Source organism: Choristoneura fumiferana, chromosome 13 (genome assembly GCF_025370935.1).
Source record: "Choristoneura fumiferana chromosome 13, NRCan_CFum_1, whole genome shotgun sequence".
Taxonomy (NCBI): Eukaryota; Metazoa; Arthropoda; class Insecta; order Lepidoptera; family Tortricidae; genus Choristoneura; species Choristoneura fumiferana.
The window spans coordinates 20,436,440-20,461,761 of NC_133484.1; the positions used below are offsets into that span (position 1 = coordinate 20,436,440).

Here is a 25,322-nt window from a genome sequence, read left to right on the forward strand (position 1 = left end):
TAGACACAACGAGGGGAAAATGGGTTTAATGCTCGAGTTTTAAAAAAATATCTATAAACTTTTTTGTTTGTGGCTATTGACACATGATTCATAAACACGAACTTCATGAAGATGAGAAGTGAAAAATATTTTTTTAATGTTTCGTTTCACAAATGTTTCATTTGGCCAAATGCAGTTTATTCTTAAAATGTAAATGTTTCTGAATTTTTATAAAATAACCTAACCTATCCAATACGGCTTTACACAATGGTCTTGAAGTAGGTAAATCCTGAATAGTTAACTCACAGTTTCAGACTGAAATGCATTTGGCCAAACAAAACACTTTAAACACTTGTGAAACGACTCATTTGTAAAAAAAAATTGTTTGGCGAAATGAAAGGATACCAACCCTCAGTTGAAGCCCAGGCTAGAATTTCTGAATTTTTGGTAATTTGCGTGCTATATAACATTTGAAATTTACTACAAGCTTTTCGATAAAAAAAAAACGTTGTGAAGAAACCTACGAGTATATAAACCGTCGAATTAATTTAATCGTGCGTGTGCGTGGAAACTATAGCCTATGCTAAGCCTAAGCCCTAAGGGCCTTAACACACTGGGCGAGTTGAAAGCGAGGCGAGCGCGCAGCAAGTTCGCTGCAAGCGCGCAACGATGTCGCCGCGAGCGCGCAGTGAAAGCGCGCAGTATAGCTGCGTAGTAAATAATAATAATATAGCGGGTTCAAGAATAATAATAGAACGTCTTCGGCGCTAACGCAGCTAACTCGCTGCGCGCTCGCCCTCAAATCGCTATTATAGTCCTTAGCTTTACTCTAAGGGAGGACCCGTGCCCAACGGTAGGACGAATAAAAGCCGAGAATCAGGTTATTATATGTAGAAAACTAAGCTTCGAAAATGATAGGCAATTATTCATTTGATGTGCAATTAATAATATTCCTAAAATAAACATGTAGATATAAAAACAAAGACAAATTAAGATATGCATACGCGTCTGTTCGTTGGGGGAGAAAAGTCCTCGAGTGGCGACCACGAACCGGAAGACGAAGCATTGGTGGTGGACTGACGACTTCGTGTGAGTTACGGGCAACCGGTGGATGCAAGTGGCGAGTTGTCGTTCATTGTGGCGTTCTAAGGGGGAGGCCTTTGTCCAGCAGTGGACGTCTTCCGGCTGGTGATGATGACGCATCTATTTGCATCGTACGCAGGATGTAGATTACTGACCTTTGACAATAATTTTATACAGAGCAGAAAAATACCGTCGCAACAATAATCCCAGAATATTTGAAAGTGAATTAATCCCATCATTTTTTTTGCGTGTACCTAGATATTGCTATATTCGCGCCTAATATTGTCTTTATAAAAGTTCGATAATTTAAAAGTTTTTTTTTTAATATAAAAAAACAATATATCCAAACCAACATCGTCTACATAAAGGAACATTTCTAAATTTGGGCGTTGGCCTAATTTAAAACACCGAAAGCAGAATAGGCTAAATCCACCGCAATCCCGCAGCATCCAGCTTCAAGGCTACCGCACAAACCGAAATCATTTCAAATAGCGAAAGATGAAACCCGATATTCGCTGATCGGATCCGCAAGGACATCTCGGACCACAAGTGAGTTAAATCTCAAACCTCCGAGGCCCAAAAGCACCCGTTATTGTATCAAAGGTGCGCTCAATGCGAGAGGGGGGCCACGTATATAGCGGAGATGCGCAGCCGCAAGCCGCAGTGAGACGGCACGCACGTTGCTTCAATAACGAACGAGAGTATTCAAATTTGACAGTTTAACATTCGCGAGGGTCTTCTTTTGTGCGCGAACTCGGGGACCTCCGGTGAGTGGAACAGTGGCATGTGGATAATTGGCAGCCTAGCAAAGACGATGGTGTTGATCAAACTGAGAAACTAGAAGTTTATTAAATGAGTAATCTCAAAAGTTTGTACATTTTGTTTTCGACTCCGATTTGCAAAAAAAAATTGGAGGTAGCGAGGGTAAATGAAGCTAAACTTGATGAACATAGTCTCCTAAAATGTCTTTATTAATTTCAATTGATAACTCCTTTTTTGTTCCCGTTGATCAAACCAAAATGCTGCAAGTCAGAATAGAAAATTAAACGTGCAATTTTTTTGAGGAAATCCCGGATAAAATGAAGTTAGAAATAAATAGAATTAATTATTGTGATATTTGGAAATTTAACCCCAACATATAATTCATACGGTTTTACACACAACTTAGCCGAAAGAACTGTGTAGTTATGGGTTATCCAAGCCGCTGGTTTTCAGCCAAACCTGAAAGAAAAACCAGAGATATTTATAAGTTCAAAGTAAATAAGAGGAAAACAAGAAAACAAATAATTTTCAAGAAATCAGGCGTGTAATGTTCTAAGATAAGATCTCGTAATGAAGTCGAAGTGCTTGTAATTAGCTGTTTCCCCGTAATAAAGAGAGGTCGTGACCGCGGGGAGCCTCGCTGGATTCTTTGGATGCAATTTCCTGACCGCAGGCGCAGCTGTAGCAACTACAGTCACCAGCATTAATATCTGCCACAGCGGAGCGTGCAAAAATATCTGACACGTGCTACCGGCCCTAGAATAGAGTCGTATCAGATGTTTATGTACGCTTTTTGAAAGAAAGAAAGAAGATACCAGATATTGGTGCTGACTGTACAAGCCGGGCTGTTGTTATAATGAGACTTTTTTTTACTTTACCCAAATTTCTAAATAATGTAAGGATCAGTGCTTTTGCTTAAAATATTTAAATTATTCTAAGTCGGCGTCACACTCTTGGCTGTTAAACCTTCATGGCGACATTCTTGGGAAAATAGTGTGGTAGTTTGCCCTTGTCTTCCACACCGCAGTGCTGAAGGCCGGAGTTCGTAGTTGGCAATAGAGAGCACTGCTGCTCACTCTCACATCAGGTCTTTTAATCGCCTTATATGACTCCCACGGGAGGAGATGGTCCTAGTGATGCGACTCGAGTCAACTACTTACAGTCCTTTCAACTCGACTAAGAATTTATCACTCAAGCTGAGTTTCGATAAGTTTAGATTTAGAATTTTTAATACCTTTATTAAATTAATAATATTTGGTAATATGAAATTAAATACAAAATATTATTTACCTACTTTATGTCATTAATCAACAAAGAACAAAGTTACTTCTTCCGACTAATTAAACGTGTCGAGTTGACTCGGCAACTCGAGTGCAAACGAACTCGAGTCAATTTTTTTTCACTCTAATACGAGTTTAGCAAATTCACTCGAGTCACCGAGTAAAAAACGGCATAAGTCGCATCACTAGTGGGCCATGGAGCGGCGGCACATATTTTAATTACGTAAAATAAGTTTTTTTAAACGTTACTAAAATATATCTTATTTAAACACAAAGAACATATTTCTATGTCAATATCTGGGGGCAATGTTCGTAGAACTCCACTTATGTAAATTGGATGACTGCACATGCGTAGTGCATTCTGCATTTAAATTAACAACTCTGCGGGGAAATGCTGAAATTATTTAGAAAATTTAATCAACTAACTAATAGAATTAAGATCTTGAACGGAACTATAATATACAGGGTGGGCCCTGTAACAGGAGCAAAAAATTAAAACACAGGTTCTGCTACTCAAATGGAACTACTTTAGTTCTGCAACTTTCAAAAATTAAGTAATTTCATCATTATGATTATTCTAAACAAATTAAATGGTATTTTCAATGTACGGCATCCAATAGCCTAATGACATCGCCTGTCACGTAGCAAAATGACGGATTTCGCAATACATTGCTTGTCCAATTAAACTTTAAACTATAATAAAAATCACAATACAAATTATTTTCAAAAGATGTAGAACTAAATTAGCTCAAGATGAAGAGTGGAAACTGTGGTTTAATTTTTTGCTCCTGTTACAGGGCCCACGTTGTATATGTACCTGCCTATTACCACCGTCAATTCCCAGTGTCCCTTAGCTGTATATGCATTTTATTTTATTTATTGCAATAAACGGTTTAGAAATTAAATTGTTCATTTCAATTGATCTAAAATAATGACGTTAAATTATTCCACAGACCGTCCACTCCGCCGCTCCCCACGATGGTGCACCTCAAATCTATTGTAAGTACATCTCAATCTCGCTATCACTATTTGTTGTTAACAAATAAAATAAAAGTATAGATCATCGGCAAAAAAGACAATATTATTTTCTGTAAGGAGCAAGAACAATAAAAGTCCTAATATCCTACCCTGAGGTACCTACTGTATGCTACAGCTCTCAATGTTGGTTTAAAAAAACAAGCGAAGATTTAGTTATGTTATCAATCTGCGTTAAAATCCTGTATAACTTTGGACCAAATTTGGTTTGTAGATAGCTGGAACTCTGGAATAACACACAGGCTATCTTTTTACAATTCCAAAGATCAGGAAAAAGTAAAAAAAAAATTAAAATTATCGCAAAATTGTATTTAAAAAATTGTGTGTGTTTTTGAACGGTGCTTAACTATAAAATTAAGTGAAGTTCAGAAAGAAAGAAAACATTTTTCGTGACAATGTGATACCGAAAAATTCAAACAAGAATAAAAAAAATGTGCATGCATATGTCATTGTTACCTCCCAAATCAGCAAACTGCCGTCTTGCGAACGGCGCCGATCTTCTTTTGGGACCATCAGGTAACCACATTGAAATGAAAAACAAAGTGAAACCGACTCAAATTTTAGACTAACGAAAACAAACACAAAAATTATAACACTTGCATTACAAAGAGTACCCAAATAGGCATAGGCTAGTCTTCTTTCCCTACACTTTTAGGACATAACAAAAATATAAAGGAATAAAGAAAATAACAGCATATGCCAGGCCAGCTATAGCTACGGTTTTTACATACTGATTATTTTGGAAATATAATTATCAAAATAAAGTGTCAGTGCAATTTCAATGATTAAATAATTCCGTGTTACCATAAAGTCAACGGTTAGTTTGTTTCGTGCTGTTCATTGCATTGTAATCGGAGCTCTGTGATCAACTTTACAAAGATACGATCGATTTACAGACAGAGTACGTAAAATATAAAGAAAAATAACATAATACTCACATTTTTCATCCCCGAACTAGTTGAAAATGACTTACCTAGAACATGACCTACGTCAGCCAAAGGAAAATTTCTTGGCTCGCTGAAATAAATAGTAAAGTTAGCATTCAGGCAAAAATAACAAAATAAACACCAAACAGAAACAAAGCGCACGTAACCAATCAAATCTTCGCAAAAGTTTTTTTGCCGGAGTTCAACGTTAGGGCAAATACCCCTCTCTTATCACAAAAACTTTTTGACACGTCATGTCGTGAATGGCAAGAAAGAAAAAAACAATAGTCAGCTACTTATTTAATGTTTTCTAAATTTTACTTTCACTTGACTTTGAAATATTGGTCTTTCAAATATCCTGCTTCACAACTGGTTGTTAAGGTCCCTGTTATTTACTTTTATAAGTAGAGAAGTATTGTTTTAAAAATATCTAGACTTTGCCAAGCAAGCGTTCTGCAAATACAAATAGCATTTGAATAAAATTTTCAAATTTACTACGAGCTTTACGATGAAGAAAACATCGTCAGTTAACCTGCACAAACCTTCATGGTGTGCGTGAAATTACAGGGCACTCCGTAAATGTGGGAACTACAGCCTAGGCCATAGGTCCCAGCAGTGGGATAGAGGGATGATGATGTGTACTACAATTAATCTTTGTCTTTAAGTTGTTTGTCAACTTTGACAAAATAACAAAGTTGTCGGAGCTTTTCCGAAAGCCGCTTGCGTCAGCGCGTCCGCGCATTGCGTCACAATGCACAATGCGCGCGCGCCGCTTATAACGCATTATACTATGTAATACGGACAATCCCGACCATAAACGGAAATGTAGTTAGATGTTAAGTAAAATAATTTTAAAAAAAATATCTTGCTCGACATAATTAAATCATTAAGATCCAAAAGTTGTCTGAGAATAAAAACTTTTTTTTAATCATATACATTTTCATAATCTTTACATAGTATAAAATGAACCTGCACTTCTGTTGTTCACTTAGACGAAATGATACAGCCCTTTTAAACTGTAAGACAGATTTAAATGTGGTGTTCACCATCAGTTAGATAATTTTTCACGGAACATTTATATACATAAACATATTTGATACATATAAATATTAGTGACCCGTCCCGGCTTCGCGCGGGTATAGTTTTTGGAAGATGGTGCTGAAAAGCGCGCATTTAAAGACCTTTTTTGAAAACTGTACCCGTGCAAAGGTTTAATTGATTCAGGTACTTGACATAGTTGCATATTTCATTTTTATTTGATACGTTTCGCTCGGTGTTTGCGCGGTTTCGCCATATATGTGCATTTCCTTCCATGTATTCCTGAAAAGGCCAAGGTCGCACGCGCCGGTCGTGCGGAACGAACCGAGCTTAACCGAGCGGCGCCGAAGCTGCGCGCTCGGCTTTCTCGCGCCACAATGCGGGCATTAGAGATGCCTGTTATGATGTAAAGACGCACAATGGACGAGCATGATTTTTAAATGATTACGTTGTACACACTTGATACACAAGTCTTAAGTCACCACAGCAACATCTACTCACTACACTGACAAGTAATGCACAGCCCTTCATGAACTAGAGACACGAATTATTTGGATTATATAATTGACTACGACCTTGAATATATATAAATAATAATATTTATAATAGTAAACTGATCGGTACAAATTGTGAGAGATTTAAATATTGGGTGTCCGCTATCTCACTCAAAAGCCATTTGATCTTGTCCATGTCCATAGTATCCCAATCCCATTAGTCCATTCCATGTTGCTTCCCGCCTCAATAAGAAGTTGGATAACTCTGGAAGTCATACTCGTATTATTATACCGGGTGGGCCCTGTAACAGGAGCAAAAAATAAAACATAGGTTCTGCTACTCAAATGGAACTACTTTAGTTCTGCAACTTTCAAAAATTGAATAATTTTATCATAATGTTTATTCCAAACAAATTAAATGGTATTTTCAATGTACGGCATCAAATAGCCTAAATGACATCGCCTGTCACGTATTAAATGACGGATTTCGCAATACATTGCTTGTCTAATTAAACTTTATAAAAAAAATCATTAATGCAAGTTATTTTCAAAAGTTGTAGAACTAAATTAGCTCAAGATGAAAAGTGGAAGCTGTTTCAATTTTTGCTCCTGTTACAGGGCCCACCTAACACATAACGTTTTGGAAACAATTATAATGTTAGTGTTATAATGTTTGTTTTTTGGAGTCTGAAAATTGTTTAGTTTTCAGTTTGTTTTGATTTATTTTCAATGTAAGATGAGCTGATGGTGCCTAAAGAAGATTAGCGCCGTCCGCAAGACCGGCAGTTTCTGATTTGGGACCATTTCCTGACATGCAAATGTGCAGTTTTTTCCATGTTGTCACGAAAAAATGTTTTATATCTTTCAAATAAAACCTAGAAATATCAACGGTTCATAGAACCTCAGTTCAGTGAAGAACTGCGTATATTTCACAATAGCTTCATTAAGATCACCTGAATACGCGTGGGAAGCTGCATATTCTTTGAATAACTGCTTCTTTGGCGCAATTGCAATTACTTTTGCTGCTTTTAGATAAATCATTACGCACTTCGCGTTCTTTGCACACACTTTAATTTGTCTTATCCTAGAAAAAGACACTTATTGCAAAACAATAAATATTGACACAAAACATCCACGTAAGGCCTTGAAACGTTAAATATTTTCCTATTCGTTCTAGCGTTTCGAACTCGGATCCGCCGCTTATGCCTAAACATTAGAAAGTTATACAAATTCACACGTGTATGTAAATGTGTAATTTACCCAAATCTGAAGTAGAGCGAGTGCCGGTCGCATATTGCACGACATTACGTCAGCACAACTAACTGCCGCTAATGGTGCTTCTACGGCTTTTTACCTCAAAGTAAGAAGCCGTGACTTTTGACTCCACAGTCGTTTATCACTTTGTTTACCATAGAACTTAAACTGTGTACCAAAATCTTGCCATAATCAAATAAGCTTTAATTGATAGATTTAATGGATAATGGTAATGATCGCTGAAGGGCAATCGTAGGTCAAATTAATGAAGGGATTCTGACCGACGATAATTAACATGGGAATTTTATTCAATACGTCAAAAATAGTTTACAACCATCGAAAAACTATGCTTTCTTTTGATCAATTAACTTATTCAATTTATTTTTGTTTTCTCTTCATTGTACAAAAAAACAGATGCAAAAACAGATGAACAATGCGATAGATAAAGCCTATATCCTACAAAATTTCCAACTGAGACTTATTGGTAGACATGGCATGGTAACAATAATTAATGGTAACCTTAAACTAACGCTCATCACACAGCAAAAAACAATCTCACGTAACATGCAGACTATGTACATACAAAGATACGTTATATGTACTTAAGCGCTCGGTCGTTTTATTTGTGCGATAAACGCTGCGTCAATCGCAATGCGTTTGACGCACAACAATTTTGTATCAGATAACGCATGCGCTCACCGCGTAAGACAATGTTTGGTAATTAAATTGACTTGTTGCAAATTAATGTGGTCAAGCGCATTGCGTTAAACGCAGCGCTTATCGCATAAAACAACCGAGTGCTTTAAAGCAAGCAGAATTAATATCTGGACTCACTATAATACTATTCAAGCGTGTTCTAGGTTACAGATTTAGTGAATAAAGTTTGTCAATCGTGTTTCGTCGGATGAAAGGGTATTTATCTTGCTTCCTCAATCTAGCTTCAGTAAACTTCAGTAAGCTAAGTTGAGATAACAAAAACAATTTCTGACAATTTCCTGGGCTACATTCTTCTTGGCAATGATGATCAGAAAGCGCTGGTAGACAAACAAATATTACATATAGGCTGTTTGAGGCATTTGCAAAATATATTTTGATCAACATGGTATAATCTACTGAAAAAGCGTTCAATAAATTACTTTCTGTGTTCTCTGTGTTTCTGTGTTCTCGAAATATTCATACATGTTTATGTAAACGCTACACAATGTGCATACTTCGTCTCAAACCTAATTATCTAACTCAAAAAAAAACTAGCAGAGGAGTTTTAGACGCCATCAAACTGTCTCAATTAATAATTTCCTCCGCTCCAATCGGCGTTAGCAAAACCAATTTCCGCTTTTCTAAACCATCTAAAACCTAACAGGGAAACTCTTCGAAAAACCCATGGGAAACTGATTTCATTGTCAACTCTCCTTTCGATTATTAATTAATCATCTCATCACTCGATTTCTACTTTCTTAGGCGCTTAGTTAGCAGTACGATGCGACTAATTCAACCTTCAACCTTCGACAAAATACGAATACTTGCCTTTAGCCAGTGCGATTTTAGACTTCATATTTCCTGCCTATATACGCCCTGCTACCACAGAATAACTAATAGTACTTGGACGACCAGCTGGCCTAGTGGTTAGAGAACCTGACTAAGAAGCTTGAGGTCCCGGGTTCGATTCCCGTGTCGGGGCAGATATTTGTATGAAAAATACGAATGTTTGTTCTCGGGTCTTGGGTGTTTAATATGTATTTAAGTATGTATCTATCTATATAATTATATTTATCCGTTGCTTAGTACCCATAACACAAGCTTTGCTAAGCTTACTTTGGGACTAGGTCAATTGGTGTGAATTGTCTCGTGATATTTATTTAGTACTACCGTACGTACGTACGTGCTGCTACTAAGTTGAAGCTCCCACGCGGGTCCAGAGCGGATCAGAACTTCACACACACATTGAGCTGGTTCGCGGGTTGTTTTCTAAATAAATAAATTTTCTAAATAAGCGGGTAAATTTCAAATTTTATTTTGCTTAGCACAAGCTTAGCACATAGACTTGGAAATAAAAACCGTGGCAGCCTAGTCAAGGGTCATGACATGAATTCAAGCCCAAGCTTGAACCAAACTTGAACCTCTAAGTTTTTAGGCATTTATTATTTACCAATAATTGTTATACCTAGAAACGTTAAAGAAACTGAATTCGAGCCTTGATAGGACAAAAAGAAAAAGGTTATCAAAGTATATGTATTATATATTTATTTATTACAACAATGGTATTTCCTTAGTGTGTTTTGTAGTTGGGTTGGGCTTTTGGATTTATATAAACCCTATAACGATAAAGGAAGAAGTTTGCAGGACGCAAACGCAATGTTGAGTTGAGCGGCTGCTCAGCCTATCAACATGTTTGATTAGGACTTCAGTCACAGGAAATGTATTCACACGCCAACATCCTAAACCAACTTGACTAAATTATACAACACTTTGGACATCAATAATAAATAGGGCTTTGTATCCGAAGGTATAACTAATTCACGCTTCTCTCACTCTCCGGCTTGACCGGCCGCATCTAAGTAAGAATGCGCTCTGAGGGTGTGAAATAATTAGGTAATTTCATAATTTATCGTACCCACTTCAACTTTTTGGATGGCGACAGGTTGCTTCAGATTACCAACTTTATTTTTTTCTATTATAATTATTTCTTGTCATAGAAAACCTTCATCTTCATCATCACCCAGTAGAACGTCGATTGTTGGACATAATAAGTCTCCCCATAGACCTCCACTTGCCTGGGTTGGAAGCGCCTGCATCCACCGTGAGCCTGTTGCTTTAACCAGGTCATCCGTGTCGCTAGTGGACGTCATCCACTACAAAATCTTAACTATAAATAATAAATGAACAGTCTATTGTGATCTGAACGCAATTAGATTACTGTAATTTATTAATTAACACGCGCACACCCACAAACATGCTCTAGCGCGCAAGTGGGACATCGATACTCTGGGTCATAAGTTCACGCCGCACAACTCATTAGCACTCCGATTATAACCTTACATCACACCGCGACCTCATCGCTACAACCTCATACATTACCCCTTTCAGCTGAGCAAACACAACACCATTGCATGCTAAATTAACAATGTACACGGCACGCGTCGCCGGCACCGCGTCGAAAGTAACCGGATAAGTGGGACGCACTTTTACTTTCGCCGTGGGAAATAGATGTTACGTAATTTCTTTATTATTAAAACGTTTTTGGAATGTTATTTAATATTAATTAGGTGTTTTACGATGTTCTACGAGTATCTAGACGTGTCGGTCAGTTTCGGGGTCAGAAGCGCGTCCATTATGTGATTATTATCGAGGACTCTCGCATGATATTGCTGCCATGACATTGACCGCTCGCTCGCCATTGTTTCTAAATGGCCCACCAAAGCGTTCCAACTAATAGCGGTTGCACAACTTTAATAAAACCGTCCAAGTGCGGCATGGGTCACGCGCTATGTAGAGTTCCGTACAAAAATGCCGCAAATATGCGATATTCATTTATAATCGACTATTACTCGTTAACTTGTAAATCCTACTACTAAGCTGTAATTGGTCTTTCCTTTAAATTTGTTATACTCGTCCATACCGACCGGGTGTGGCCTGTAACAGAAACAAATAATTAAAACATAGATCGCACTCGTCAGACTGGGCGATATTAGTTCAGCGACTTTAAAAAATAATGGAATATTTAGATTTTCCCAAATTAAACAGTGTTATCAATGAACGCCATCCTAGAGTCGAATTGACGTGTTGCCTATCACAAACATCAAATATTTTGCTTTCTGCTTCTTCGAATAAAATTTAAAGTGTGATGGAAATAAAAAACTACTTATTTTTAAAACTCGCTGTAATAATGTCGCTCATTTTGAGGAGTACGAATTTTTTATTAGGATCACGGGCTGTATAAACTATTATTAAGATTTTCTCATCCCAATTACGAATAAACTATAATTTAACAAACGAATAAATATAATTTAACTAGTAGAAGGATGTTCCTCACATTTAACTCTAATTAAATTAGCACTCAAAGCTTTGCTTAAAACAAAAAAGGATCTTAAAAAACCTATAATTCTAACTACATAGTTACCATATTTTTAAAAGAGCTATCCAAATATCCCGCGCTGTGGGTTTAAGCGAGAAAAGTAGCATTCCCACTTTACTAGAGTCCGTGTGATCAATATAAATGTATACCCATGAAATATTATAACTTTCTTGCACTCATAGTCTCCAAGCTAAGCCGCGTATGGACGGACGGACATGGCGAAACTACAACGGCTCCTTGTTATGATTACGGAACCCTAAACACACCACGATTAGCGGCACGGTCGCGACATTGTGTTGTTTTACACATAAAGCCTCGCCTCTCCGAGATTCATTAAGGGATTACGCGCTGGGGACGCGTTGGTAACTGTAACCGGTGTCCTCTATTTGCACTAAAAGCTGCTTTTTGACCGAACCATTACCCGTACAAAGCAGCAAATTCAATTGCCTTTGCTAAGTACCCTTTGGACGTGCCGCCGTTTTGCGCAAGTGAAAATGGCGGGAAAACATTGACGCTGTATTATTGGAAAGTGTCATGGCGGCGCACGCGCCGGTTCCGCGTTGCTTCCCCTCCGAGGAAAATCATTATAGTTCTCTTTTATCGCCACAACAGTCACAAAATCACTTATAATACAAGCGCAATGTGTGAGGCGACTTCATACGGTTATTCAACATTGTGATCGTTGTCCTCTGTCCACGGTATCTTGTCATTGTGACATTTTATGTCATTAGGTAACAGTTCTTATCATAACTAATATTATGTATGCGAAGGCATGTTGTTAGTTGGTTACGCTGTCACGCTTGAAATTTTCAATCGATCGTTATGAGATACAAACACAAAATAGTTATTTATGTGGCCGGTGCATAATGAGAGGCATTAAAGTACGAGTGTGGTTTTATGAAACGAGCCGAAGGCGAGTTTCATAATAAGATCACACGAGTGTTTTAATGCCTAATTATGTATAGCCGCATACATAACTTTATCTACATGCATATCATAAGTTTTCTATAATATGTTCAGATATGGCCTGTATTTTTAAGTTAGTGTTACTGATAACTAGTTTGAAGTACCTACCAAAGCTTAAATAAAACAGATAATAAAAAACTAAAGTTTTATTTATAATAATAATTATTATCTACATGCATGTCATAAGTTTTCTACAATATGTACAGATATGCATTGTTAAAAAAAGTATTACCGATACTTTAATGTAAACATTAAGATGCACTGTACTTTAATGTGAACATTAAGATGCACCCGCAGATACCAGGTTTCTTAATAAAGGCCATTTGATAGTCGTTTCTGAACATATAATAGGGAAGTTATGATATGCATGTAGATAAACATAGTTTTTATTTATACCGGAACATTGTACAGCTCCCGCGGGCGTCTGGTCAAGGACTTTAATTTATGTATGAGCTACCATGGAACCTTTTCAAACCAAAAGTCATTACCATTTTCCTTGTTAATTAATGCGATGTCACTATGACGTTTACTGTGAAATGGTTGTATAGTGGCTCATGAAGTAAAGTCCTTGAACGTACGATATCCGAATTCATCGCAGACGAAGTCGACGGCAACAGCTAGTAGAGGAATGAAATTGTTTACCTACTGTGATAAAGTTCCATAGCGGCTCATGAATCAAATTTAGCTATTGATGACCAGACGGTATAATGGATAGAGAATTTGGCTATAAAGCTTGACCCGGATTCGATTCCCAGTCGGGGCAGATAGATATACCTAATGACAAATACTAATGTTTGCTCTCAAAATCTTGTATGTTTATTATTACTCGTAGGTATGTATTTTGTGTTTATCCCTTGTCTAGTCTATCCATGTGCAAGGTTTTCTTAGTTTGTTACCAGGTCAATTGGCGACAATTGTCCCATAATATTTATATTTTATTATCATTGCTAAACGCGTTGATGGAAAAATTATTGTAATCTAATAGACTGTGAATAATTCGGACGTTTAAGCAAATTGCTGATGTATTAACTGTTTCCAAACAATACTTAATCATGATCACGTCTGCATGATCTTGCGCAATCTAGATGTAATTACGCTATGATGTTTCATGCGTCGTTCTCACGGCGAGGGAACGAGGTAAAGTTGGAGAATGAAGTTGGCAAAGGCCCGCGACCATCAGGAGCTTTATTGTCTAACGCCCCTGGAATCACAATCGTTTTCGCCACTTCGCTCTGTCACACGGTGTAGGATGATGACAGAAAGAGATGGTGGATGCGATCGCGAGCGCTCGCGCGCTAAGCCGAGTTTAAACTTGCAAGAAAAATCGTGCAAGTTGCATTACATTGCGGCGCTCGATTGACCACTACGAACTCGTTGTCTTCACGGCCTCGCAATGTAATGCAATTAGCAGGATTTTTCTTGCAAGTCTATCGGCTTTAGACAATGCGGGCACAGGACAATACTGGGTTGCGCGACGTGCGCGGGCGCTCCCAGGCCGCGTGTGACCGCGCGACGCTCCCGCGCACCAATACGATCCTAGATCGACGGATTTCATTCAGCGCGACTATTATTCTTGAATAATGGAAAACGTATGCTTGTGTCAGAGTTCAAGTGACGTAACAAGTATTTGTAATGTAATCGTGCTCGCGAATATCTAGGTATACCACAAATGTTACAAGTGCAACAACTCTACATAATGGTTACTTTTTTTGTATGAGAAAGGTGGCAATATACCGAAAGGTACTTTAAGTTTTAAAGCTAGAGCATCTTTTCGCTTCCCAATCCGCACTGGGCCCGCGTGGGAACTATGGCTCAAGCCCTCTTGTTCTGAGAGGAGGCCTGTGCCCAGCAGTGGGACGTATATAGGCTGGGATGATGATGATGATCTTTTCGCTTTTTTTCTTAAAATTTAATAGCTATAGCTCTGTCCATTGGAGGATTTTTTTGACAATATCAAGTAAAAGATAGTTTTAAAACATGTGGTGGTTTTCGGTAAAACATACATAAACCTCTTTCTCGTATCGGGTTACTACTATAATTATATAACCATCAGCCAACAGTTATGCATATGTTACAAATATAAATATTATTTATTGCACACCACAAATCAGTACAAAAACTTATAATATAAACATTTAGAAACATTTTATGTTCTTGTTTGTTTATATATATTATTTCCATAACTATGTTAATTTAAGTAATTTTTCTCTATTGAAAAGTAAGCAATTCTGACTTGTGTTGAGTTAGCTTAGCAACAAAATGTGCATTTGAATTCTAACTTTGCGCTGTTAAAAGCGACACATTATGCATTTGTCTCACGGATACTCGCATCAGCATTCGCGAATTTATAACCGGCATTCGTTACATCACTATCTGCGGATCCATCTGCAGCTGTCAATCACTCGTAAACATGACAATCAAACCCAAACTACATCACCCCTTTATCATGAGCCATGAGTATCATAACCGCAACAGTGATGAGGAAGTGTTGCATCATGTAACGTACAAAATTGCGTGTTTATAACGTGACACAACACCGTAATTAAAAACTCAAATAAATATTTACTTTAGTGCTAATAGCTATTAGTTACGACTAATACATTTCTGTTAGTCTGTATTTCGACAGTATTCCTTAATTTGAGCCACCGAGAGATTTTATATAATATCGAAAGGAAAGGAACCATCTATGTCCACCACAAAGAGAGAGAGAGAGAGAGAGTAAAGGTTCGGCAACGCACCTGTGATTCACCTCTTGTTGCGGGTGTCCATGGGCGACGGTGACCCGTCCTCCATCAGGTGACCCGTCTGCTCGTTTGCCCCCTCTTATATAAAAAAAAAACAATACACAATACATTTAATTACAATTTCCATGTTATTGTGTCTGAGCTATTTACAGTATACAATAAAAATAATAAACGCTATAGTAATACAAGCTGCTTATGCTTATCCTCCTAATATCTACTCGTACATATTAACGGCCTTGATCTTAAATAAACTTATTAATTATGCTGACAATAATAGTGATAATGAAGTATGAGATCCCAGTTCGACCCTCGGTCGGATCAGAATATTTTCATAAAGAAACGAATGTTTGTTCTCGAGTCGTGAATGTTTAATACAGAGGTTCCCAAACTTATTTCGTTAGCCCCCACTTCAAATAAGTTATTTTATAGTGCTCCCCATTTTTTTCACCTTAAAAACCTCAATAACATATAGTCTCGCCCTCGGCACTAAGGTGTTTTTTTTTCTGGACCCCTTACCGCCCCCCTCTAGGCCTCCAGTGCCCACAAGAGGGCGTTTTCGCCCACTTTGGGTAAGACTGGCTTAATATGTATTCAAGTAAGTATGTATCTACATATGTAACTATTATTTAACCATGTGTATCCTTTATTTACTTTGGGACTAGGTCAATTGGTGTTTTGTGCCTCGCAATATTTTATTTATTTCTTTAATTATAGTCTATAAAGTTGAAATAAACATTTTTTTATTACTGCTAAGTAGTAAACCCAAGGCGCGAACGAATTATTCTAAGAATTTCTTTCTTATGGTTATAATAAACTAAAAATACAATCAATTTATTTACTCTCAGAAAAACCACAGCTTTCTAAACTCAGACCCCTTCATCTCAAGATCTATCAAAATATAAACGTTACTCTACATCTTTAATCGTTTTAATTTACTTTAAACAATTAGGCAAAAACTTAAAGGTAAAAGTGTTGACGAGACAATGCCAGTGATCTATTATCGTGGCCACAGGATCTCGATTACTAAATCAAATTATCGCACACGAAGTCCCGGGTGAAAGCGTGCGTACTTACGTAACGAACTAATAAATTACCGTCTCACGTCTATTAACGTTGTTAAACAGGTCGGTGAACAACCAAAAGTACCCATTAATTATCTACTATTCTACGAGAGCGAACATAATACAATAGATTAATTAACCTTTGTCATATTTTATTCACAAGCTACCTTGTTGTGCCCCCGTCGTGATACTTTCTTCGGAAATCATTCGTTGAAGCAATCCGGAACCAGATTCCATTTAATCTGTGTTATGATTACGTCACTTCTTACGTTGATATCGCTGATATCGCATAATATCGGTATGCTAAAATGTCTTACCGCTCGAGCGCTCTCAGGGCACCTTAGGGCCTTTGCACACCGCGTTTTTAAACACGCCTTAAACGCGCGTTTATATCTATACCAAAACGATACGCCCGCGCGTTGTATGGCTGCTCTATGGAAATAAAAACGCGCTGTTAACTCATTGTGCTGAATCGCGCGTCGACAGCGCGTTTAAAAAACGCGGAGTGCATTAGTTCCTAGGAGAAACGTTTGACTCGCTTGCATTTACTTTTTACGGCCAATATATGCCGAGAAATACAAAATATTACAAAATTGAGCCGGATTTCGTACAGTAGCTGAGTCAGTCCAAATTAACACTGTTGTAAAGATTTGTAACGGAGAAATTTCATTTACAATGACATAATCACACGTTGAACATCAGCTGAATGTTTTTTCACATAAGTAGAATAGGATTATATCAAATCAAATGTACAGATTCGTCACTCGCGCGTACATGAGAGGAGAAATAAGTACAACACGCAATCAGGACTAGGATTTTCAGTTTAGTGTTGCCCTGGCCTAGTAAGAATGGAATAAATTCAGGCTCCGGTCCTGGCATTGGCCCAAATATTCGTACAAACATTGGCCACAGAGTGGCCCACTCGCGCAATGGCCCTAATGTCCTCGCCGAGACTTTTGTCAGCGAAATGTGCTCCGTAAGATAAATAAAGCAGTGGGAATTTGTATTTAAATAAATTTGCATGGTTTAGTGGTTCCCGCCATTGTTAGCCGCCTGCGCAATCATCGCGGTGCGTTTATAACACTTTTGTGGCAGGTTTTTACAAAATCATTAGCTTTTCGTTATTGTAAACCAAAAACAATAGTCCTATGAATCTTGTACAAGTTTAATATATACATAAAAATAAATAAATGAATTTTTCAGATAATAGAATCCATAAATTATTCGTGACAATACTTATGCTTACGAACTATGTTAGTAAATGACTCAATAAAGTACTACCTACTTGATTGATGGAGTCCTGTGAAAACAACCCGCAACTCCTTCCTCCTGTCCTGTGACAACTTGGGTAATAATTTAATCGAATCATGGTTTAATTTATAACCTACTAGATTTTGCTTAGGTCGCATTCTGTTCTAGATCCTTCCCAAAATTTTAATCTTAAATCTCATCTAAATCGGTTCAGTGATTTAAGCACAAAAAGTTAACATACAGACAAAAAGACACACAGAGTTTTTTTTGCTATTTATAATATTAATAAGATTAAGTAAATGTTCAATGTTCAGTTCGTTAATGTGTGCCTGGGCGGACTTTTTAAGTCACATAATAAAACAAGCGAAGTTTTAACGGAGAAGTAATTAGTGTTGTTAATTAATCTGAACGTCCACAAAGTAACGTTTGAATCAATCAATTACTCTGTTTACAAATAGATCTAGAATTATTTACGCTTGATTTAATATGTGACTTAAAAAATTAACCAAGCCAGTCCCTTGCCCTGCAACACTCTCTCCCCAAAAATTACGTATTAAACCTGTACGCTTCTATTAAGACTAAAAACTTACCCAAACATTCACTTACCAAAATTTTAGTGCGCCACCAATAAATAATGCCTTAGCTGACCTTCATCCAAGGTCCCAAGGTCTAGCATCAGCACTATGATGAAAGTCATAACTTATTTAGTTCAGTTTTTAGCACAAACGAAGGTTTTCCCTAACCGCACTCAACCTGAGTCATTTCGCAATGAATCGCGTGACCTTAGCCCGAAAAATCTAGCTCACTTTGCCACAATAATGATACCAATGGGACCTGATTATTGCGGTGAGATGAAGTGTCACGTCCACTTTGATTATAGTGTGTTTTGTTAATAAATGAAATAAATAAACCACGAGAAGAAGAACTAGATTATAACTTATTCACCGTAGTGTTTGTAGTTGCGAGCTGACTTAGTTAGGCTTATGCGAAATAAATGGTAATGCGTAACGTCTAATTCTGTAGACACTTTTTTATTTGCCATATTTAAAGCAAAACAAATGAGGTATTTAAAAAATCAAAAGCAGTTTATTTACTATAAAGATTTACAATTACATTAGCTTGCCTATGACCACCACGCTAAGCAGAGCCTGTCTCGTAGGTAGCTCGTAGGTTCCTTTAGTAGCAGTACAAACCTACAATACTTTGATGGTCCATCAATGTAGCTGAAGAAAAGCATCATTTATTTAAACTTAAGTTAAAGCTTAGAACCTACTTACTAAAAAAGCATATTATACTTTAGACGAACTTTTTAATGATAATTATAAAACTTGATTGACATAAAATATTTACTTTAATATAAAATTGATATTGTATACGACATATTTTTAAGATTATTTTGAATTAGATAATTTATGTGACATTGCCATGCCCGCCCAGGGCCCATATGAAACTAAATGTACCTACTTAGTTATTAAGATCTGTACAGTACTATGGTTGCAATAAACGACTAATGACTAATGACTAATGACAATGTTCCCTACTTTCTACGCATCATGACTAGGTAAATCGAAACAAATAAAAATACAAACTCTCGAAATTTCAATTCAATTGCTAGACTTAATGGTTTACACGTGCAAAGGTAAAGGCTAGAATAAATAAAGACGAAAACTTGCACAAAAAAACATACAATATACACAGCGCCGTTACAGTTAATAGCTCAAAAAATAGGTTATTACTAAAAGGGTTTTAAAAAGTATATATATAATCTTATAAGCTTGATGAAATTTCTATTGCCGAGTACTGCAATTTAGCATGAAATCTATGAAAACAAAAACTATCCGTGTGTGGAGAGGAGGGGGAAAAGCCTATAAAAGGCCTCATCTTGCGGAAGAAAATACGTACAAACGAACACATTTCTGTTCTTCTTTTTATTTCCGCATGCGTGGCTAAATGCAGCGATAAAGATGAAGATTAGAGCTCCGCGAAAGCGACCCGAAACTGCAGCTCGTCTGTGGATTACAAAACAGAGATAATAAAACTAAATAAAGCCCCATTTAGTGCGAGAGTTATCGTGCATCCAGTACATTGCTGGCGATGCTCCATTACTTATTAACCCACGGCCGCGCAGCCCCGCAATTTATTGAAACTTTCCCGTATTTTAATACTGTATAACTGAGGCTTTAGTGAAATCTTTCCCGACCTTGCGCGTGCGCCGCCTACAAACGCGCTAATTGTGAAAAACCTGATGTTTTTGGATTTTGCGTCGAATATCTTAGTGTGAAAGGAAAGTTAGTTTGCATATTTACATAAATCAGGTACAAGATCAAACATACGCATCTTGAATTTGTTTAAAAGGAATGTAATATTATACCTTTACTTTTATAAAGAATAGTCTAATTGGATTTCGACACACTCTAAATCAAATGATCTTATGTTTCGTTGATTATGATTTAAGGAAAAATATTAATATGCTGCTGTTTCTCGCCATGTTTTCCTTAAGCGCGAACCTATTTTATTTTCGAAAGACGAATAGACTTGAAAATGTTGTCAATACTTATCACGCTAGCATAGCCCGATTATAGCTTCGATATCTTAAAAATACCCACGCATATATATATTTTTATATATTTTTTCCACTTTAAATATCACGAGGCACTTGACACCAATCGCCTTGTCCCAAAGTAAGCAAAGCTTGTAGTAATCAACGGGTAAACATACTTAAATAGATAGATTCATTAGATCTTGACAGAGTGGTCGTAGTCTCGTCGGTTGATGCTCATTAGTTCTGTTGTGGACCTTCATGACAACTTTCTTCACAAAACAGTATGGTGTTTGCCTTTGACACCGCGCTGCTGGAGTCCGGAGTTCATAGCTGGCAACATGCTGTCTACTTTAACATCAGGTCGCTACTTTAGTCGACTTCTACGACACCCTTGGAAGGAGATGGGGCCGTCCTATTCTAAAAACGGATGGATAGAAATATGTTTACTATAAATACATCGTGTTTTAAACACTCAAGACTCTAGAATAAACTAGTGTATTTTTCGTACGTAATATTCTGTCCCTACCGGGGATCGATCCCGGAATCTCAAGCTTAATAATCAGGTTCTCTTCTAACTGTAAGGTCATCCCGTTGTCTTTACATATTACATTGTGGGATGATGTTGCTGCTGTTGGTATAATTAGATTAAATGGTTCTAGATACTTAGGTATTACATAAACTGCCCATATTATCATCATTACCGTCTTTAAAAAGAAACTAGATAAACACGTTACGATACAAAAGCCCTGTGTCTTTTTCTTTAAAACATAAAGGGTTAATCCCTTTGGTAGCGGCCACTGTTCTATCTAACCAAGCTTGCCGGTGCTGTTGGAGAGTAAATAGCCCATATCGCTTTGAATTAAAGTCTAGAGTGGTAAGTTGTGGGTTGCGCAAGCGTGTCGTCTCGGGGCACGTACGTGACGCCGGCGCAGACTTTAATTGGATGCCACTTGTTGGTGAAGGTTCTAAAAGTGGCAGAACTTCTAGCAATGTTACCATCTTTTATAAAAAAAATGCAAATAATCGCCAGTTTGTTGGGAATCAAGACACCGCACACAGCAACAAGCCGTGAAGCCGTGAGGATGTGCATTCGTCTCGCCGGCTCGCGCCTCTGAGTATTTCAAAATTCATGTGCGAAATTACATTTAAAATGTGGTAAATTTTAAATGTAATTTCGCACATGAATTTTAAAATAGCTTTACTTTGCTCAATGGCCGGTCAGTTTCGTATAAAAAAATTAAATTCCAAATTCCTGTTACTCATGTTTCATCGCAATTTGTTGTGTGTGTTTGCCGTATACATTACTAACGGATTGTTGTTCTTGCTTCCAGATGTTAGCAGCGCTGCTGGTGGCGGCAGCGACGGCGACGCCGCGGCGAAGCAAGCACTACAAACGAGACGGTAACTAGCTCTTCAACCGCACAGGGCCTGCGCAAGAATTCATTTAAAATTTAAATCCTAAAACATAGGTTCACCTAACTTATTAATACTTAGTATGCATCTCTTCTATCTGTTTCTGAAAATCACTAAACCCTCTTTGCCTGTGAGTAAAACTATAAGGAGTTATAAGAGTACATGTGAGTCACTAGCACTCATTTGGGTTATGGTAGCAAAATTCATAATGTTAACCCGCCTCCTTTAATTTTAAATAAATAACAAGCAGATTTCAATGAAATTCAAAGTATGTGTAGTATCATTACACGAAAATACTACAATAAATAACAAAAAACAAACCTGTATTCGTAAGAGCCTCAGATAGAATGACTGTGGCTGAAAGGGAGCGCAAATTGAAGCAACAAAAGAAGGAAGAGTCCGAAGCCAGGAAAGAGAAGGAGGAAAGAAGAAGAGAGGCATGAAACTTGTTGAAGACACTATTCAAAAAACCAATTATATAACTAAATTAAATCAAGAAAAATGTCCCCTGTGGAATTGTGCCCAAAAGGCTGGCAGCGTTTCCTCGTTGAATAGCTTAATAACTTAAGTATTTTGATCGTGTAGATACTTCAGTTTGTCTAGGTAAATAGAGGCAACCTATTGCATCTTCGCAACCTCAGTCTTGGTTAACCGTTGTTAAATACTGGAGAGCTTGCCTCATTACTATTAGTATATTTTTATGTTTGCTTAGCGCTTGCAGCAACGTGAAGAAACGCATGCAAACAAGTAACTCGCGGTAGCCGACCGGAGGAAAGTTTGTTTGAAGATAAACCGTGGTTACCACATCGGCAAAAGTAGTTGGTAGAACCTTGCACTTCTAGTTTGAAATAAATCATTAAGCCTTCCTAATGATGAAATGGGAACAAGTGCCATTATTCTTTTAATGAATAATTCTTTGGCATCCTTTGCTATTAATGGCTACTACGAGTACAAGAATATAGTTACATAAGCATTTTTTTTTTCAAAATTTTGAACATTTTTGCATCAAGCTGCTTTGGAGATTCCAAGACCTACTTACTTCCACTAACTTTGTGATAACAAACGCAACGAAAGATGAAAATCTATCATGTTCATAACTAAAACATGCTTGAAAACCTACTTTTTTTATTAATTTCTTGTGAAAATAGTCCCTTGCTTTATTAATGTCTACTGGAGAAACTAGGATCAAAGCGCAGGCCCTGGTGATATCGTGACTAGAAAATAAACATTTTACAATATTTTAAATAAAGCTCCTCCTATCCCTTTGCATATAGCGCCGCTGAGCTCGTCGTACCTGCCCCCGTCGAGCGGCGGAGGACGCCCCTCCTCGTCGTACGGCGCCCCCGCGCCCCGGCCCTCCAGCAGCTACGGGGCCCCCGCCCCCTCGTCCAGCTACGGAGCGCCCGCGCCCCGGCCCTCGTCTAGCTACGGCGCGCCAGCACCAAGGCCATCAAGCAGTTATGGGGCCCCAGCTCCATCATCTAGCTACGGCGCACCAGCATCAAGGCCTTCGAGCAGCTACGGAGCTCCAGCTCCTTCATCTAGCTACGGCGCTCCTGCTCCGTCGTCGAGCTACGGTGCACCCGCCCCCTCATCAAGCTACGGCGCCCCCGCCCCGCGACCCTCATCCAGCTATGGAGCACCCGCAAGACCGCCAGCGACTAGCTACGGCGTACCCACTGGACCCTCTACTTCTTACGGTGCTCCGGCCCCTAAACCTTCAAGCAGTTATGGAGCGCCCGCTCCCAGACCCTCTAGCAGCTACGGTGCTCCCGCTCCATCAAGCTCGTACGGTGCTCCAGCCCCATCAAGCTCCTATGGTGCCCCTGCCCCGGCTCCCTCGAGCTCCTACGGCGCTCCCCCGTCAAGCTCTTACGGCGCTCCCGCCTCGCCTCCTTCTAGCTCCTACGGCGCACCTTCCTCCGCTCCGTCATCCTCGTACGGCGCCCCATCCGGCGGACACGGTAGCAGCGGCAGCAGCGGCTTCGGTGGTAGCGCCTTTGGCGGTGGCAGCGGATTTGGCGGTGGTAGCGGGTTCGGCGGCAGCAGTGGATTCGGTAGCAGCGCCCCCTCGTCCAGCTACGGCGCGCCATCGCCACCCTCAAGCAGCTACGGAGCACCAGCATCCGCTCCTTCAAGCAGCTATGGAGCACCTAGCTCGGGAGGATTCTCTGGTGGCTTTTCGTCAGGCGGTCACTCTAGCGGCGGTGGATTCTCGTCCGGTGGCGGCTCCGGAGGCTACTCTTCAGGTGGATCAGGGGGTTACTCTTCGGGAGGCTCGGGAGGCTACAGCTCGGGTAGTTCAGGTGGCCATGGAGGTGGCTTTAGCTCGGGTGGTTTCGGCGGTGGCTCCGGCGGCTACAGCTCAGGCGGTGGCTCGGGAGGCTACAGCTCCGGTGGATCGGGTGGTCACGGCGGCGGCTCCGGCGGGTATTCCAGCGGCGTTCCGGCCACCATCAGCCAGGGCTACGACTCCAACGGCGGCTACACCTACTAGACTAAAGAACATTGATGAACATCAGTCAGTGCAAGGCGTATACATCAACAGCGGAACAGCCTGAAATACGGTCATAGCCAAAAATCTATTTATCCCGATGTTTCTTAACTATTTGTAGTCTAGGAACGAGCTGAACAAGAAACAGATGATGAGAGATCTCTAACGGTTTAACTCTTAAGCTCATTTCAGAATTATAAATAGCTCGTTGTTTTGTAGTCTAGAGCTGTTCTACTGACAGCGTAGATTCAACTCCCGCAGCAGCTGCCAGCGCTGGATCACTTTGACTCTCTACAGCAGCGCGCCCCGCGCTCTACCTACTCTCCGTTTCGTAGGTACATTGTAACAACGAAAAGTATTACTTATTTAATTTTAATAAGGAACTGTACAAAATTTAGATTAAGTTCAAAATGTTTTGTATAAAATATAAAAACATGTAAATAATTACTTTCATTGTTTTTTTTTGTCTAACCACCTCATTCTCAAAAGGCTTATTAGGTACGAGTAGTTTGTTTTTTACCACAACAAAGTTAAACGTTGGCTATATTTTCAAATTTTCAAAGAAAATCATCCAGTGAAACGTATGGAATTAGAATTTTTATGGTATTAAAATTTACAAATTTAATTTTTATACGAGTTGCCACCTGTGTACTCAGCGGTGGGTAGGTCTCATAAATACGGCCCTACCTACAAGCTTCTATGAAGGCTTAGAAAATACATTGATTTTCATCTATTTGTATTTTAAGTAATAAATAGGTCATTCAATGCTGCGGCCCGTTCAACCACCAACCAAAATGTCGAATGTAGCTTGTTTAGAGAATCATAGCCCTATAGCTACTTGTAACACATGGAATTGTAATAAATGTCGAACAAATCGCACAAGATACTTGTTGTTACCTACATCACAAGGCGACGAGTTTGGAAGACT

The 25,322-nt window shown here is 38.7% G+C and overlaps 1 protein-coding gene across 2 annotated transcripts; it reads left to right on the forward strand.

Annotated features, from left to right (window-relative positions):
• Window positions 1-1,702: 1,702 nt before the first annotated feature.
• On the forward strand, window positions 1,703-24,841 carry Muc91C (Mucin 91C). Of its 2 annotated transcripts, none has more exons than XM_074096691.1 (4): window positions 1,703-1,829; window positions 4,058-4,103; window positions 21,819-21,888; window positions 23,151-24,841. In XM_074096691.1, exons 2-4 carry the CDS (start codon window positions 4,083-4,085, stop codon window positions 24,395-24,397), a joined length of 1,338 nt encoding a protein of 445 aa, XP_073952792.1. In that variant the 5' UTR covers window positions 1,703-1,829; window positions 4,058-4,082; the 3' UTR covers window positions 24,398-24,841. The 2 variants fall into 2 exon arrangements, with proteins under 2 accessions (XP_073952792.1, XP_073952793.1); XM_074096692.1 differs by having other exon boundaries at window positions 1,704-1,829; window positions 23,175-24,841.
• Window positions 24,842-25,322: the final 481 nt, after the last annotated feature.